The sequence below is a fragment of the Lissotriton vulgaris genome, chromosome 2_1 (assembly GCF_964263255.1).
Source record: "Lissotriton vulgaris chromosome 2_1, aLisVul1.2, whole genome shotgun sequence".
Classification (NCBI taxonomy): Eukaryota; Metazoa; Chordata; class Amphibia; order Caudata; family Salamandridae; genus Lissotriton; species Lissotriton vulgaris.
Genome location: NC_141687.1, coordinates 655,473,617 through 655,492,223, shown reverse-complemented (window position 1 = coordinate 655,492,223; position 18,607 = coordinate 655,473,617). Strand labels below are relative to the sequence as shown.

General features: G+C 42.8%; 1 protein-coding gene across 1 annotated transcript in view; it reads left to right on the top strand.

Annotated features, from left to right (window-relative positions):
• The window catches only part of DCDC1 (doublecortin domain containing 1), a 1,639,395-nt gene that overhangs the window by 1,506,835 nt on the left and 113,953 nt on the right, over positions 1-18,607 (top strand). Inside the window, exons 31-32 of the mRNA XM_086955816.1 lie at positions 11,826-12,029; positions 15,720-15,903. Coding sequence (XP_086811942.1) covers positions 11,826-12,029; positions 15,720-15,903 — 388 coding nt within the window. The remainder of the gene's footprint in view (positions 1-11,825; positions 12,030-15,719; positions 15,904-18,607) is intronic.

Here is an 18,607-nt window from a genome sequence, read left to right as displayed (position 1 = left end):
TACAAAGAACAACACATCCCTGAAGATCTTCCTTGGGTTAGGACGGGCTCGGTCATCAATTTCGTGCCGCAACAGAAAGTTTCCAAAATACACCAGGATTGCCTTAGGTCTTTCGGCATCACTGGGTTGAGACATTTTCATCATTAAGGGGAACCTGTGGGCACGTTGGATCTCTGTATTCCAATCCCAATTAGTCTACTCCGGGACGGCGCCTTTGAAAAGGGAGATATTACAAGCATGTATATCAGAACCCTCCACTACCTCAGATATCCCTAGGTCTCTCAGATTGTTACGTCTCTGCTGGTTCTCATATTCTTTCAATTTCCATAAAACGTCGACCATCGTTGCAGCCTAGGAAGCTTCTGGTGCTTTTAATGTCTTGACATAGGACTCCAAATGTTCGGTGCGCTCCTCTCCCATGGTCAGTCTACCAGCAATGTCAGAGCAGGTTTTATTAATTTTCTTCACAGTCCCATGCAGCTTCTTAGTAGCAATCCTCGCTCGATGACTTGAGCTTCTGCTTTCATCTTGGACTTGCCGTATGGTTTGCAGAAGTGTTGCAAGAGATCCCTCAAACATGGTTGTTTGCGGTTGCGTATCCGAAGTTCCCATTGTGCTTTCTTTGGCCGTTCTTTCAAGCTCCCCCCTGGAGAGCACCAGCTGCGACACTGAATAATCCCAGAGAAGATTGCCCGAGGGTCCGTCCTCACTACTTCCCTTAAATATGTCTCCACTTGCTTGCCCTTTCTTTTCCTTCTTTTTCTTTCCTCGAAATCTTCTCTTTGACCGTTTATGCTGAGTTGCTACGGTAGATTCTTCTGGAACGTCACTAGAAGATAAATCTGAGGCTAATTCATCAATTGGAGATAATGACGATTTTCCAATATTCAACAGATCTGACTCGTCTGTTAATGAGAAAAATTTATCTGAGGCATCAGGAGACTTAGCTAAACCTGGTGATAACTAATTTACCACCTTCCCCCGCTCTTGAGTTTTCTCCAGAAAAAGTCCTACAGCATTGTCATTAAAGGCCTTTCCTGACCTGTAGCTGTAATTTGGATCAGGCATCACACTTCTTTACACCCCCTGGGTACTTGCTTCCGTTTGCGATCATCTTAATCCTGATCTTCATTGTCAAATGCTTTGTTTGAGACATCTCTATCGGTGATTACCCCGGAGGCCACAGTAGGAGCTGTCTCTGTAAAACCCTCAATGCCATTAATAGGGTTAATTTTAAAGCCATCAGCTGTTTGATTTTGCATAGGACTAGGATGATCCAGACTCTCCAAATCCAATGAGTCTCCCGGGGGGGGGGGTATCTACTTCCCCCCCACTTTTTCTGTGATCTGTCCGCTGGTTATGGAACCCCCTTGCTCCTTACTCAGCTTTAGAAATCAGCAATTGGCCAGGTATCCCAGTCTTTCCTGCCCTGTCCTTATGCCACTCTCAGTCCCAACAGCCTTACACCCTTCCTTTGTCCACAGCCCCCTCTTGATTTTGTTCCCCCCCACTCACACCTTTACCGCTATCCTGGGAGGAGGAGAAGGAAGGAATCCCTCCTGAAGATTCAGCATTCGGGCCGGTTTTCTTCACCCCTCGGCCCAGCATCCTGCCTCTTTTGAATTTTCAGCCTCCTCCCCTGCAACACTGTAGCAGGGGGCCATGGAGCCATGCGAGTAGCGTCTGTGGGCACGCAACGTACACAGAGTAATCAGCCGGTGTCCTTAATCCCCGCTTCAATCGAGGAACAACTCCCGGTGTGCGATGCCCGATCCAGGAGAACAGGTAAGGTCCGGTTATCATTGCCGGACAGAGGATTCCTTTTCTTGCCCTTATTGGGCAGGAGCGACCCAATCCGCGTCTTACTCTGGTGCCATCTTGCTTCACCAAAAAAACAGATTGAATGTTTCTGAGAGTTTTCTTTTGTCCTAGCCAATGATATTAGGGTAATGGTAGTTAGCCACCTAGGGTGTCATCAGGAAGAGGACACCAAACTGGCCTTAGACGCAAAAAGGGCCTCATTTAGAGTGAGCCGAGGAAGAACCTCAGGCCGATTGGCACTGCTCCTACACTTCCGACTCTTTGCCCGCTGCATTTATAGGTGGGCAAAGCACCAGCCTCCAGTTGGCTCCACTGTTGAAAACCTTTGACTGGTGGCTCAACAACAGCAGGCCCACCATATGTAGAGCAGTCTTTCTGGCATGCATTTTTCCTGTTCCTGGATAAAAACCATACAAAAGACCCCCAGCGCACCAGGAACATTTGTTTTTATTTTTAAGTAACAACACTGCACCCAAACCTATCTGCATCAGAGGAACTTCCACACTGGTGATTGCTCTTAAGGCATTGAAAATCTCCAATCTTGGTGAGCATGACCTTCACTAGGATAGCGGAAAACATAGCCTTGCATGTATGAGCCATTCAAAGGGTAGGAGGCAGAAACATGCAACCAAAATCCTTTCTCTAGCACTGCTCATCTCTAAACATGGATGCCATTGATTTAGTGTTATTGAGTGCCGTTAACAATTATATTAATTGTTGGAAATGCATCAATACATAAAAAGAATGTTTTGCTGTTTTTGCAACTTGAGCTAATCCTCCAAATGAAATACTATAATTTCACCTCTGATGCTCTATCTAAGATTTTTTAAACCAAAGCCACTTTCCACAAATCTTGCTAAATGCAATATATCTAAATATGCTCTTTGTAGGCCACAATTTCACCATTGGTATTAAAAGGTATCTATGTATAGCGGGAGTGAGGATTAGTAGTCACACTTCCTTCCAAATTAACACCAAAAGAAATGTTGTGATGTTCCACAGGGTAAAGGTATGATTGCGTGCCCTATTAGCTAGGTGCTGAGTAGTAGGAACAAAAATAAAACATTGAAATGACAATTGTATACCTTGACCACAGGGAATTCTAAAGTGACATATTTTTAAAAAGTGCCACATCTAAAAATAAAATAAAAATACACAAAAGGATTCAGGTGTATCAAAATGTTTAGGGTTCTTTGATCAAAACAGATCTCCAAAGAGAGCCCCTTACTGTGCCCGTTGAGTATTGCACTACCCACCCAATATGGAACATGATCTGATAATGAAGCAAGCCCACCTTGGTGGGCGAGGGTCATTGTTCCCTATAAAAGATGCTCTTTGAACCTCTGACATTCAGCAGGGTTAAAATTATCTTTTTTGAGCATACCTTTCGGAACATCACACCATTTTTTGAATTGCTTTTAAAATGAAACCAGGGCTAGCTATACATTGTAATGAAATCAAGAATATGTCTTACTGCGCTCCTGCAAGAGGGTTCCCGATTGCCACTGAAAGCCCCTGACATGTCCCTGTTTCTAGGAGTGTGGGCAGTGGAAAGTACGACTTTGCCAAGAGGAGCATAGTTTATTGCATCAAAGGTGCAAAGTATAGATGTATGTTGTAAATATCTTGAGGGCGCTCAATTTATGGGTGTGCAAAACTTTCATAAATTGATTTTGTGTATTTACATGAACGTTTGGGAAAATTACACGACATTAAGCATAATTACTCATGTCATTTGGAGCTACATTTTAGCACGAAATGCGTCCTCTTGCTAACATATAGCACAAAAACACATTTACTGCGAACAACAGCCACTTTTATTCAGGTTGTTCGTGTTATCTTCGTGTTTCAATAATTTTGCAGCAAGTTTACATGCAGTGAATTCGAGCTCATGTTAGCACCCTACAAATGACATCATTTAATGGGACGCATCTGGTATTGAATCAATGACCTTGGGGTCAAAGTGAGAGCCCTGCAATCTATACATAATCATAACTGAGATGGCTTTTAAATTTGGGTTTGGATGCCTTTGAAATATTAATCTCTGAAAACGTATAAACGTATAAATAAATGGTTTAACCTAACCGCAGTGGCGGCTCCTCTGCTATTGCGGAGGAGCGTCGCCCCACTGCTTTGAGCAGTGTCAAAGGAAGGAAATATAAAATTATAATAACCTTTAGTTATGATCATTTTTTGTTTCCTTCCTTTGTGGGAGGGCCGGTAGGTGGGCAGGGCTGCTCTGCTCACAGAGCAAGGCAGGAGAGGAATGGTTTGCCCACTCCTAAGTGTTCAGTGACTGTCATGCACACTTTTCCCATTTTCCATGCAGGCTGCATTACATCCTGCGTGGGGAACAAGCCCAGGCCCCCCATTCCATGGCTAAGCATCGAACCAGGACGCTCTAAACCAATTACACTGCTGAATAGCAGCATTGAGATTGGTCAGGGGAGCCTGGGTGCTTACCAATCACAATGCTACATTGCAGTGTTGTGATTGGTCAAGGGAGCCTGGCTTCCTGTCCCGCGAGGAGAACAGGAGCAAGGACCTGAGACGCCAAGGTAAGTGTGTAAATTGTTTTTGTTTTCCATTGCGTTACCCCTCTCGCTCCCCCTGCGCCCGCCCCGCCGCCCGGGAGTCATGCCGGTCGCCCATGCCTAACCGGCATAAGCCTGGCTCCAGAAAATTCCTTTAGAGAAAATCTGGAGTTTTATCTATAATTCTAATGTCAAACGGAACATTTTCTGGCTTTTACTTAGGGTTTTCAAGCTAGTTTATCATTCTAACTGACTATTTCGAGAGACTTCTGTCTTAAAAATTACCACAACAGGAACTGTTTCAAACTCTTGCTTAGTTGAAAAATTCAGAAGCAGTTTAGTCTCGTGTAATGGAGAAGTGTGGCTCACTGGTTAGAGCAGGCAGACCCTGAAGCAGAGGTCAGACCCAGGACCAGGGTTCGATTCCCGACGCGGCAGGGTCTTGAGCTCAAATGTCCATGGACTCGATAATTCTCGCTTCGGTGCCTGACCTAATCATGGGTTCACACTCTGCAACTCTGGGCATTAAGCTTGCTTAATCTCCACAACGGCTCCCCCGCGGCGGGATGCCTGGCTTTCACCTTGGGGATGCCCTGTAGGGGCTATCTCACAGGGAAAAGCCAGGACGGGTTCCCAAGGCAAGCGTGGAGATACCCTTTCGGGGGTCGATTCTGGCGCTATATAAGAAATGCAATAATAATAATAATAATGCATCTGATACACTATGCAAGTTACAGTAGTCAACATAAAATCAAAAGTATTCAAAAATATATTGTTTGTAAGCTATAAATTCTAGTTGTTACTCTGCCGCTCTCTTCCTGCAATCTGGCATCTCGATGGCTACGCTACAGAATAATCCTAAATATACTTTAGCCATAAAAAATATCACATGATGACGTTCTTCATAATATTCCTTTGACAATGTTTTTGAGAATCATCTAATTAAGATGGGGCTATATAATCAATCACCTCCCCATGTTCAATCACTTCCTGAGTATTGTAATTCTGAAATTGTGATCATATCTTGTAAACTGTATTTTTTTAAGCCTTTTTTGTAGAGAAGGTTAGCATGCAATCTTATCAGTGAGCTATAAAAAACAGAATCTATTTTACACGTTGGAAGTTTAACTGTCAAACTTCTATGAGACTTGGTTTACAAGATCAGTATGGCATTGGAGCCTGGCAACCCACCCTCCACCTGATATTTCCCTGCCCTGAAGCACCCATGGAACGGGGACGTAAACATGAGGATTTGGATCTGTTAAATTCGGGCTGCATGTTATTTTCCGTTCTGGAAACAAATACTCATTATAGCTAGATTTATGCTCCGGGGTACCATCCAGAAATGTAACTTCTAGCCACAAGGTATACTGGCACATACATCTGTACACTTTGTAATCGGCGCCAAAAGTTTTAATTTCCTAATATTTCCTCGAGTATGATGTGTTATCTTACTTGACACCTGGGTTAGTATTTAAAGTGTTAAAGTTATCAAGTTACCTTTACAAGAGCTCCAACTTGTTGAATACGTCTGAACAATTTTCCACAATTACAGCATTTAAGTGGGATCTTTACCGGAAGTGAGTAATTTGCTACTGGTAATTTACTTCATAAGACTTCCTGTAGGCCATTAATTAGTCATTTTACTTATGACTAGTGGCAATCTGGTTGTTTATTTTATGATGCTGAAGAGGTTCTTGACTGTTTACTTTCTATGTTATGTTGGGATTTTGGATATGGTTATCTTGTAAGCAGAACGCTGATCTTGTATACTTTTTTGGATTATCCAGTCAAGAAGGTCATCATTTATTGTAAAAGGTATTTGCAGAGCCAGAAATATTTGGCATTTAGATTATTGATGAACCAAGGGCCAAGTTACTTCGGGATTACGTTTGAGAGGGGGTATTTTGTCAATGGTCTATTAAGTTTAATGTATCTATTGGTTAGTAGGAGGTTTGTCAGCACTAGTGACGTAATCTCATCGCAGAAAATGTGCAGGGGATCTCTGTTCATTGTTTATCATGATGTGCTCCAACATTACGTTTCTCTTTTTAAAAAACTGTTATGTATTGGACTGATTTCACAAACAGAAAATGGTGGCACCTTAGGGAATATTTTTTTTATATCTATTTGAGTGGAAATAGGAGAAGTGGGAGTAGTTCAGTTGTCATACTTGTGGCAAATCTGCCTTTTCAGCATGGTCACCCTATACTTTTTGCCTTTCTCTGAACACTATTTTTGATGCACTTAGAACTCTGTGTACTTTTATCCCTGCTTAACTTGAGTAAAGTGCCTCTTCTTTCCCTTTAAAAATAGTTAAATTGACTTATCCCTGACTGACATATCAAAATTGCATCCATGCCACAAGTAAATGGAGTAATAAATACACCCAGAGACTGGAAGGCAAACACTACCTGTGGACAGCAGCACCTATTGTGCAATCCACAGAGTGGGCCTGTAAAACATGGCCTCAGGCCTACCATCTATAGCCTGACTGCAGTAGCCTAAAAACCTGCTGCCAATCTGTCCAAATAACTAAGGGTGGGAGGAACGTTCGGAGTTTCACTCTGCGGATTTCCGCAGAGATCCCTAAAAATTCAGGGAGATTCTGCGGAGCTCTGCGAATAGTGGAGGTCGGTACATTGCGCTGCTTGTGCTGATTTTTACAACCAGGAGCTCACACTGCAATGTGAACAGCGCCACTCTAGGACATTTTCTTCTTGAGCAGCAGCTTTCTCAACGCAAGTGGCAGCTTTCTCAATGTGAGCAGTAGCGACCTGCAGCGACTTCCCATGTTGAGAAACTCACCAGGAGGCAATCTAGTACACAATTTTCTCGCTCACCAACTTAATGTTGGCCAGTAGCGCACTGTAAAGAACTCTGCCACGTGACTGTTGACAGAGTTTCTCCAAAGCTCAGTGTTCCAAGCTGAGCACGGAGTGGGCAAAACTCTGCGAACCTCGCCAGAGAAGCAGAGTTTAACGCCCACCCCTAAAATTATCCCTTTTTGACACCATAGAATTCCTGCTTTTAAATATTAATAAGTTACCCCTATTTACACCTTGTTGTCCACAAGGTGCCTGATATGTAAATGTGTATCATGTGCAAAATTAAAGTTTGCATGTTACTCCAGTGAATCACCATTCCTCCCTCCCCCACCACACCTCAAGCTATTCTCACTGGCAGGGCTGTAGCTGAATTCTAGAAAATTTCAAAGTACAGATTATAAGCTTTAATCTGTAACTTTTGTCAGGGAGCAGCTGCAAAGTTATTGAAATACTATTTTAAAATGTCTTAAAAATCCAATTTAGTAGTAAGGTTGGATATTTAATAAATATTTAGGAAAACCTACCTGCCTGACCTTTCAGTAGTCTCATTAGCATAAGCCTACTGGCAACTGGTCTGCCAGTGCTTGACCTTAAGGTGTGAAAACTGTTCCCAAGTCAGAAACAATGAGTTGGGTACAGGAAGGTGTTTTTTCCCCATTGCATAAAGACCAGTTAGAGTGGGAACAGGAACTTTATTAACTTCTTAAGGGCCTACCCTTGCACAAGTAAATGTAAAGTGGGACCTAGAGAAGGCACACCTTTGTTCCCACAGCCAGACTGGCTTAAATCCCACTTAGTAGAAGAGGAGCTACTACAAGAACTAGTTTTGATTGACCACAAAGGAGTGGGCTACTTATTTCCCTGGTCATATCTCTGGGCAGACACCCAGGTAATGCACAAGCAACAATGGGTTTCCCCATCTTAGAATTTAGGAGTAAAGTGCTCTCTGTGGGATTGTAGTCAGTAAAGCAAATAGGAACGGCTGAAAAAGTGCACAGGGTGACCCCTCTGAACTTTTACCTTATTGCATTTGGAGGGACCCCAATCCACTAGCTAATCCCAACCATAAATACTGCACCTCAAGGCACCCTAATAAGAACACTTATTGGATCTGTGGAGGATCAGAAGAGGGATAGGCCCTGCTTGCTGTAACTTATCAGGAGCTCTGAAGGACTGGACTTGCTTCGTTCTGTACCCAGAACAAATAAGTGGGCTGATCTCCTGTGTGGACACAGGGACAAAACAAACTGAAGTGGGTACTTGTTGCTGGATGACCAGTTGCCCGTCACAACTGGAACTGCATGTGCCGTCCACAAGGCCATTGTTGAACAAAGCCCCTTACTACCATGTTTTACTTGCCGGCGATGGGAAGTGAAAACTGGTGGTTTGACCAACCTTAATCGGGTGTGTAGTCAAGTGGCCAAACCTTCAATAGTCCTTACTCTGTCAGAGTTGTAGGTCATCAGTGGAGAGGGATTACCCCCCGCTGCTGACATACTGAAGGTTCACCCACCTCTAAATCAGGTGGGAGGACCTTCAGGATAAGTCACAAGGAATGTTTTGTTCACATAGTGAAGAGAGCGTGCAAGCCTAGTGTGTGTTTACGGTCTTGCAACTAGAAGATGATTTACAATATCCATTTCATGTTTATGGATATTCTTTTTCTTTTGCTTACACAATGTGGCCCAGATATCTCACCTGCTTTTTTCCCACTATTGCTCACATAGTTCAATTGGGCCTTCGTAATGTTTGAGGCATTTAGATTAGTAATGGATATTTAGCTGGGCATTTTGCATGATGAGTTTTTCAAGCCCTGTTACAATTTAGGGCAGTGTTTTAGAGTACCTGAGCCTTAAAGGGCTTCTAGACACCGATGTAACTAATGAAGAAGTGATTGCCTCTGATTGTAAGTTTAGAATTTGAGGTGCATCTGAGATTACACTTGACTCTTCGGAGAGAGGACTAGGAGCAGTGCGCTGAGTGATCCTTTTGGCAAGAGGACCAGGACTAGACCATTCAAGCATCTAAACATAAGGGCGATGATCTTGAATGTAATCCAAATATATTTTGAGCGAGATTGGTCACATACATTATTGGCCTACTCAAGATGTTTAATCCATCTGGCTTCCAATCTGCCATTTTTTGTAAATGTTTTTAGTCTTGGGAAAATCAAGGTGTTATGTGTGTTTGATTTTTGCCTTTTTTAAATAGGGCATACCTATCAAGGATATCAGACATCAAGGTTGAATAGATGAAGTTAGCAAATTCCATGGAAAGTGAACAAGAAGTTTGCAAGTATAAAATGTTTCTTAGAGTTTCAATAGCTTGATGCAGGTCAGTGATTCTAAATGATGGATACCAGTATTCACTTTTGGGACTGGGGCTTACATTTACCATCAGACGTTGACTCAGAGCAAGAGAAAGATGGGCAAAAAGAAGAACAAAGGCGGAAAGAGAGATAGGGAAACAAAGATGTGCTGGATAAAAGTCCCTCGTCCGATGTAGACGTGCTGGATAAAAGTCCCTCATCCGGAAAGTCTAATTTTCGGACGAGGGACTTTTATCCAGTCGATATCGACTGGGATTATTGGCACCTACATTGGCCTTGGAAAATACAGGACGCTGAGAATTATCATCCTGCACGTTACTACATTCGGTTGGATGTGGAGGATTTGGCCAATTTTTTGGGCCTTGTAATTTGGATGATTGTGGGACTCTTAAGAATCGTAACTTGGGCCAATACTTTGGGCCACCTAGCTTTGACGATTATACTATTGACAAGCCGAATACTTCTATAACTAGCGGAACCTGTTTATCTGTTGTTGACCTTGGGAATTATTGACCCACATACTTAGAACAGCTGGATTGAGATTACTATACCTAAGCCCTGACGACGTTCCATTCAGAACGAAACGGGTTGGCTGATGTGCAATTTTAACAACAACTACAATAAAGGATAATAATATTTGGGATATATTTGAAGCTTATTGACTTTGTCTTTGGTGCACCTTCCTCCTCCTTACAAAGGGGCCTATTAGGATGACGGGCGGAGTTAGTCCGCCCGCCATCTTAATAGGCGAGGGTCCCATGGGGGGTATTAGGATGCGCCCGCCACTGTGGCGGGCGCATCCTGCACTTTTAGCGTTGTGGCGGGTGGTGCTCTCAGCACCGCCCGCCACAATGCTAAAAAAGCACAAATGCATTTGCATTAACAAAGCGGCAAGCACAGCGCGGTGCCTGCCGCTTTGTTAATGCAAATGCAGGGGGTACCACAGGTATCCCCCGTGTGCACCCCTCACCTCTCCTTCACTCCGGGGGCCTGCAGGGGCCCCCCGAAGTGAAGACAACATGCCTTTCCGTGGCAGCATCGCCGCCACGGAAAGGCATCTATTTTGGCCCATCATAATATGGCTGGCGGTGTCTTATAGACACCGCCACCATATAAAACCTTTTCCGCACCGGCCGCAAGGCGACAGGGACAGAAAAGTGGCGGACGGTCTTTCCGTCCGCCGCGGGCCTCCAGCCATCCTAATGTGGTGGGGGTCATTTCAGTGGGGATGCCGGGCGGATTGCCACCGCCAGGCTGGCGGTGGCTCCCGACAGCCTGGCGGGGGCAATCCGCCCGCCATCCTAATGGGCTCCAAAGTATTTATCTGGTTTCCAGTGGAGTGGTAGTGTGGCGAGCTCTGGAAGTTGATGCACAGACTATTTTATTATTATTTTTCAATTTAGGAACTGAGGCGCTGAACCGTGGTCAGCCGCATTTGCTTGCTTATTTTACTTATTAATGCAATTGTTTGTGTTGTCCTTAACAAAATGATATAAAAAAGGGCCCCTTTGCTGACAAAAATGTATTACCAGATGTAATCTGTAGCCTCAAAAAAGACTGTTATTAACATGCGTCAGACATGAATTTTACATTGTACCTTTTGAGCCTAATTGGCAAATACAGAAAAATATTACATAGTAGACACTTTTGACAACGGTGGTGTTTTTGTTGCATCTATAAGAAAGCCTATATGTTTGCATTCCTTTGCTTTGTGAACAAATAATCTGTAATTGTGACAGCAGTGTCTTTATCATAGACAATGGCATCGAAGAACACGCACATCCTGAACGAAAAACACATGAATCAGCAATTAAAATGTTATTGTGTAAGAAAAGTAAACACATCAGCGAACACACACTTGATCTAAGTTACAAGCAACGCATCATTTTACATATGAAGTCTTGAAATAGGACTGCTTTAGGCCCTATCCAAAAATTCTAATATGAACAAAAATTAGACAACGTAATTATCCTCGAAATGCCATAGCTGTGATGGACAGCCAACCCAGCAAAGGTAAACTACGATAAACACATGCAGGGGCTAACAAAAAGCCTACTCTCTCAGTCCTACTTCTTATTGTATTTCTAATAGAATTAATAACATAGGGATTTAAAACTGAAAATATATTTGTAGGCAGACCTAAAAATAACCCTTGCGCTCATATTTCTGTTCAAACATCAGTAAACATGCCATTTACACGAAGAGGATATTCATACAATTAAATCAATAATGCCTAAAATGTTGCAAGAATGACTAAAAATGAAAACATAATGCTTTTCAGATATATAATGTTTGTTTTTCTTTATTTTCTAGGCTGATTTATCCACCTCTGAAGCACAAAATACTCTGAAGTATTTTGACGATATGGTTTCTTCCTTGCTTTCTGAAACATCCATACAAACAATCTCACAAGAAATTTCTGCTGCTAGCACCCAGCGAGCAGTGAAAATCAATGCATTCAAAAATGGAGCAGGATACAGAAATGGACAGTTAATTGTCGCTAAATCATTTACAATGGTAAGCAACGATTGCACGGTCAAATAATGATTTAATTGCTGAGAGTTGGAAGGGCATTAATGTATCATCATTGCCTGGTCATTGGGCACATTTCCAAATGTAGAAAATATAGTACTGTTTATGATTAATCTGTGTGTGTGTTCTTCTTACACCTAACGTTACATTATCATTGTGACGTAAATGAACAGATGGAAGTAGCCATGCCTGTATTTGGGTACCATGGGCTGTGCCTAAATAAGGACGGGGGCAGATGTATCAACATCCGTGTTTGCGATTCTCAAATAGCGATGTTTTTGAGAATCGCCATTTGAGAATTGCAAAATTAGATGTATTTATAAATTCTCAATTCTTTTGCAAATTCTTAATAGGGGGACTGACCAGTGGATACAAGTGCTACTCTCTGCGACCATCTAGAAAAGATGTAGTGGTGCACATGCACCCAGCCCTTAGTCATTTATTAGTTTCTAACATCTCCACCGGGACGAGACGGGAAACATTTGATATTATCATGCCTTTCATCCTGCATCCAATTGAGTGAGAGCATCCCATGTCAGAGGATGGGGCTAAAACCTTCTGTCTGCTGAACATGAAATTCATTGTTTCCATCTGCAAGTAAAGACTGGAACAGGAAAGATATATCAGCATTGTTTGTGCACTCCATATATTAATGTCCCCCCCCCTGTGACAGCACTAATTGGACAGTCTCTGGAATAAAGTCCACTCTTGGGTCATTGGCAGAACTTTTCTTCATTTTATTATGAAAACTCCACATGCCTACGTGGGAATTCATGAATCAAGCAAACAGGTAAGGTTTATATTCAAAGATGCTAATCAAAAATTGCCTAATCAATGATGCATTTTGAGACCTTTGCTGAATTGTGTTCCTCGTAAATATTCAGTCGGGTAGAAAATGTATTCCCTAGTTTGGGTAACATTGGGCTGACACATTTGGCATACATAGGTAATTTGATCCAGCTATTTATGACCACAGTTGGACTGAAACTATTATTGAACAAGATTCATTTATGCACTCAAGAAAACTGTTTAAAATCAAACTGGTCTAAAACAAATGTTATGTATTTTGTATGCCTATCCAGCATTGCATGTGGTATATATAGGTCACCCCCACAGCAGGCATAACAGCCCTGAGATAGGGTGCACTATGCCCATGTGTGGGCATGTCTGCAACTCCACCCTTATATACCACCAGTGCACAGGGAAGCCACACAGAGTACATGGGTGTGTTACTCATTATTACCAGTTTCCCAGCTCCATGATGGCTTCACTATACCAAACACCTCGTATTAATAAATCTGCATTGTTGCCTGTGCTGGATTAATTAATATAGGCACCCAGGGAGCACTTAGAGGTGTTCCCTGAAATCCTACTGACTACTAGTGTGTTGACTGACCGGTCTCGACCAGCGAGCTAGCCAAAGCAGGTTGCTAACGTCCTGTGGTGAGAACCTTCGCCAGGAACAAAGCCTGCTCTGGGCAGAAGTGTTCACACCTCCTCCACGCAGGATATGCTTTCCAGGGAGGGAAGTCTCAAAGGGCGTGCCGCCTTTATTATGTGACCCAGCCCTCTCCAGATAGTGGAGATGACCACCACCCTGTCCTGACTCCAGTTTATGGCGGCAAGTAGGAAAGTGATTAGGATTAGGAGGTGTGCCACATTCAAGCCAGCACCACCCCTAGGGTGGGCCAGCTGATGTGGATTCCTCTTTTCAAATTCCTCCATCTTGTTTTGAACAGAATTAGCATTCCAGGGTGATGGTTATCCCGACTTCCCACAGGAAGTGATCATATAAAGAGTATAGACATCCTTATGGGAGGTAGCCCTTTGGCTACGACCTGTCACTCCCTTTAATGCCCCTTAATTGAGTATTTAGGTGGCTCCACTGAACTCTGATTAGACGGATCAAGAGAAGAAGAATGAAGAAGAGTCACTGCCTGGTGAGAACTCTAGCAGACCTGTGGACTTTGGCTTGATTCCCTGCCTGTTCTTAGCCCTCTCTCAACAATCATTATAGAGTGACTCGCCCTGCAAGCTGAAGAACTGCCAAAGCCTTGGGTAGCCTGCCAGCACTTTGAATTACCTACAGTGTCACTTGGAGAAGAGGAGCTACTCCCCTGCAGTCCACAAACACCCATAAGCAAAGTTCGGACCACCGCCTAGTAGCCTGCCGGCCCTACCGATGCTGCAGATGACCAGGAGAACATACTCATGGTCTGCAAGGTCAGATCTGTCTCCCCATCGAATGTGAAGACAGCAGCACCAACCAGAGCCATGCACCACAATCCTTGTGGTACTGGACGTCCTGCACCACACGCCAACAGTGAGAGTCCAGTATGGCTTCTCACTGCACCAGGACCAAGCAGCCATCGAGGTACATCAGCTTCACTGATACATACTTTGTTTGTGATGGGCCAGCTGACTTGATTTTGCCCCTGCCAGGTGTTTGTACCTAACTGTAAGGATCATCTTTGTGCACCCAGCCCAGCTGACCTAACCACTTTGCACCTGAGCCGCCCGGGTCCTGATGAACCGCCTGTGACCCCTTGCTCCAAGACCCCTTGCAATCCAAGCCCCCATTTGGGAGCTCTCAGACTTGACCCCAAGTCCCCTTGTGCAGCCTGTTTTTTTGGGTGGCCCCCTTTCACCATAGCGCTAGCTGACAACCTTACCAGCACCCTGCTCCAGGTAGAACACGGGCAGTTCCAGAAGAACTGCTGGTAGTACTTTGGACCGTGGCCCACTACATCTCCGATCCCCGAACGTAAACCCCAAAACCGACTGTATCTACGTTTATGCATCTTTGACTTTTCCTCCCATAGGATTGCCTTGCGCATTAAAGCACACAGTTTTGAACGTTTACTTACCTGTGCATAGGACTATTGAAAACAGTACTTACATTTGGACGAAGTTCTTGGTTTTGAAATATAAATAAAATGGTCTCAGATTTATTCAGTGCTCCTGTGGGTACAACAAATACTTAGCAATACCTTCTGATAAGCCTATCTGCTTGCCCGCACTGCCACAAAAGAGAGTGCTAGTATTGTCTACTTTAGCCTCTGTAAACGAATTTGGAACCCACTGGACTCTCAGCACAGTGTACTATTTTTTGTGCTCACAAGGGCGAATCAGTCTGACACTGTGCATTAAAACTAGCTAGGAGGCGGGATCAAGATTTTGTTCAAATGACTAGGGATGGTGAAGGAGGCCGCAGGGAGTTTTCACTGTATTGACTGCTGGCATAAGGAGCATGAAAGTTCCTTGTCATTTGTATGGGTACGTTGCTTCTTGAAGGGATGCCTCATCAGCTTTTTTATGAAATACTGGAGTGAGCCAGCACTGTGGGTATATGTTGCTTAGATCCTGGGTCCAGAGCTTGAGAAGGTCTGTCATCTGATCCTTTCCTCTTTATGATTTCAGGTCCAAAGATGTTCAAGATAATTCTGGTAATCAAGTTGAAACATGCAGATCAATCAGTGTGGGGATGGTTTAGTCATAGCTCTTTATCAGAAAATAATGGTGAATGAGTTTGTGGCGTAGAAGCGCTTGTGTTCCTTCCCCATCATAAACAATGTATCATGAAGAAAATGATTGGTCTTTAAATGTTGCTTCAGTAATGTTTTATTTCTTGACTGCTTGACATATGTACACTTTTATATGTTACTCTTTTCCTAGCTTCTCGACATGTGCACACATCAGCTTGCACTTTCTTGGCCAGCTCGAAAACTCTACACTATTGATGGCTCTCAAGTGCTTTGTTTGAGTGACATAGAAGCCTGGGCTGTGAATGAGTGCTTCAAGCAAAGTGACTTGGAAGAAAATGCCAGAGAAGAAAGTGTTCTCCCTAGTGATGAAGAAGGTAACATTCACTATCTTCCCTTTTAGATATAGGAACACAGAGATCATATTTGCATAGATTAAGCACATCCCAACCAATATTTGAAATTTTCAGGCAATCAAGACTCAAAACAGCTAATCAAGAGATGGTCAAGTTGCAACCTGGACTAACTACGCGAGTGCTTCATGAGGCAATTCTTTTGATAGAGGGTTTATTATTAGTAGATTAAAAAAAATTGCTTTTGACCCCACAACGTCCCCTAAGAGTGAAGTGTGTCACATATCAGACTAGACCAAACGGATCTAATGATGCTTTTCTATTGAGGAGCATAAACTAAAATTGTTATATTGATACTTCAAGAGTAGGTTTCTCGAAAGTAAGGTAATAATGTTTGTCATTACAGTGTGATAAAGCTATGTGAAATCCCTTTTCACACTGAGTATGTAATGATGAGCATTTGATAGTGAATTCACTTTCTAATTTTTAAGCTTTGCTTTGTATAATGTGCAAACTGGTATTGTATGGCTTTTGAGAAAGGAATGAATTTTAAACATGAATGTAAAATGGAAAGACTTTGTAGGCAATATGGACATTATGACACATTTTGAAACACAGAATGGTTATCAACCTTGCTATTTTCAGATGTACCGTTCCTTACTCATTTCGGGGTAGTGCAACCTAAGGTATGCGGTGGAAGGTAGACTTATATAACATAGCAAGATCCAAAACTGGCGGAAGTCAAACAACAAATGTTTCTATGACTTTTGCAAGCCTGTTGCTTTTTCTCTCACCATGGTTATTGCATTTCAATTTCTATGTGTTCTAGTGTTCTTTCCTGCTTTTTATGCCTGGCATCCTTGGCATGATTTCCCCCTAAATTTTGGACTTCAGACAGTCTGTTTTTGCTGACTTCGTTTTTGCTGGCCAAAGGATTCTTCACACTTTACCACTGCTAACCAGTGCTAATTTGTAGATGCTCTCTCCCTAAAAGATAGCAGAATTGGCTTATACCAAATTGGCATATTTAATCTACTTATGAGTCCCTTTTAAAGTGACACCTCAGGTGCCCAGGGCCTGTAAAGTAAATGCTAATTGTGGACCTGCAGCACTGATTGTGCCACCTACTTAAGTAGCCCTTTAAACATGTGTCGGGCCTGCCATTGCAAAGCCTGTGTGAGCATTTTTAAACTGTCATTTTAACCCTTTGCCAGGCCCAAACGTTCCTTTTTGGTACATATAAGTTCCCCAGAGGGTAGGCCTTGGACAGCCCAGAGGGCGAGGTGAAATGTATTTAAAAAGTAGGACATGTATTTTTAAGTTTTACATTTTCTGGTAGTGAAACACTCTTAAATTCATTTTTTTCAATACTACAAGGCATATCTCTCCCATAGTATAACATAGGACTGCCGTATTACATCTTATAAGTGTAATTTCCAAATGGGAAGAGATAACGAGCTCATGTTTGGCATCTCTGGAATCCTAATTTAAAATCCTACTTTATGGTGAAGTCGGATTTTCAATTGCGATTTTGAAACTTCTGCCTTAGCCATTTTGGGCTGCAGTCTGTCTCTGGGTCACATCGCTAGGTATCTGTGACAGTTGGGCTTTGTGTATTCCTCCTAGACAGGTGTGGTAACCTAAGTGCCCTGTGCACTGTTCACAGAGTCCTCAATGAACTTTAAACGTTTTAACTCAATTAAACTGTACAATCAAACTTGATAGTCATTCATCAGACTGTAATTTTCATATAATCATGACATTGCAAATAATTACAAAAATAGATCAGAAATGAAATGCAAAATGTAATACATTGTTATTTCATGTATTTTAACAATTCTACTGTTGTCATCTTCATTAAAAACTCTGTTCATATAATTTTCAAATGAGTGCCTGATGCATTTCGGTATATGTAGAACAATGTCCCAACTTGTATAATTTGTGGACAATTAATAAGGATATGAATGCAACATTATCAAGCGAGAAACAAGGAGACTCTGTATGTTTGTCATGTGTGCTCAAGGCATCATTTACTCCATATTTATCTCAAAGGATTGGGCAAGTACAATTACAGTTAATATCAGCACTGCAGTTAAGCATAACAACCCAAAGTTGTACAAGGTGCACGAGTGAAGAAGTGAATATCACTACGGCGACACATGTGACAGAGTGATCAGCATGAGCGGGGCAAAGTGTTTGTGCATAAATATATACAGTGAATAAAAACAGAGTAGTTTCAAAATGATTTGAAGTAGTTAGTTTCAGTTTGTCAATCTTTGCGGTGGGTTGGTGGCAGTGCGTATATATCGCATCTGGTCGGCCGTGTGAAGGAGGCCGATTCGTGGGATTACTCCGCTTTGTCTGGAGAAAATGCAGGGCTCCTCCAATGTTGTAAATGCAATGGAGTCACACGTATCTCTGTTGGTACTTTGTAGGCTATGGATCCAACCAAGCGTGGTTATGGTGTAGAGCAATAGCGGGAAAACTCCATGTGCGGCGTGGTCTGCGGTACTGTCCGATCTGAATCAGGCGTGATCGGCGGGGTAAGGAGATTCAATCTTTCCTAAAGGGCTGGACGGCGCAAGTGAATCGCTTTCCAGGCGATTCATTCACGCCGTCCAGCCCTTTAGGAAAGATTGATATACGCACTGCCACCAACCCACCCAGTCCTGAAGATGATCCCAATTTTTACGGATCGAAACGCCGTCGACTTGTCAGAAAGACCCTA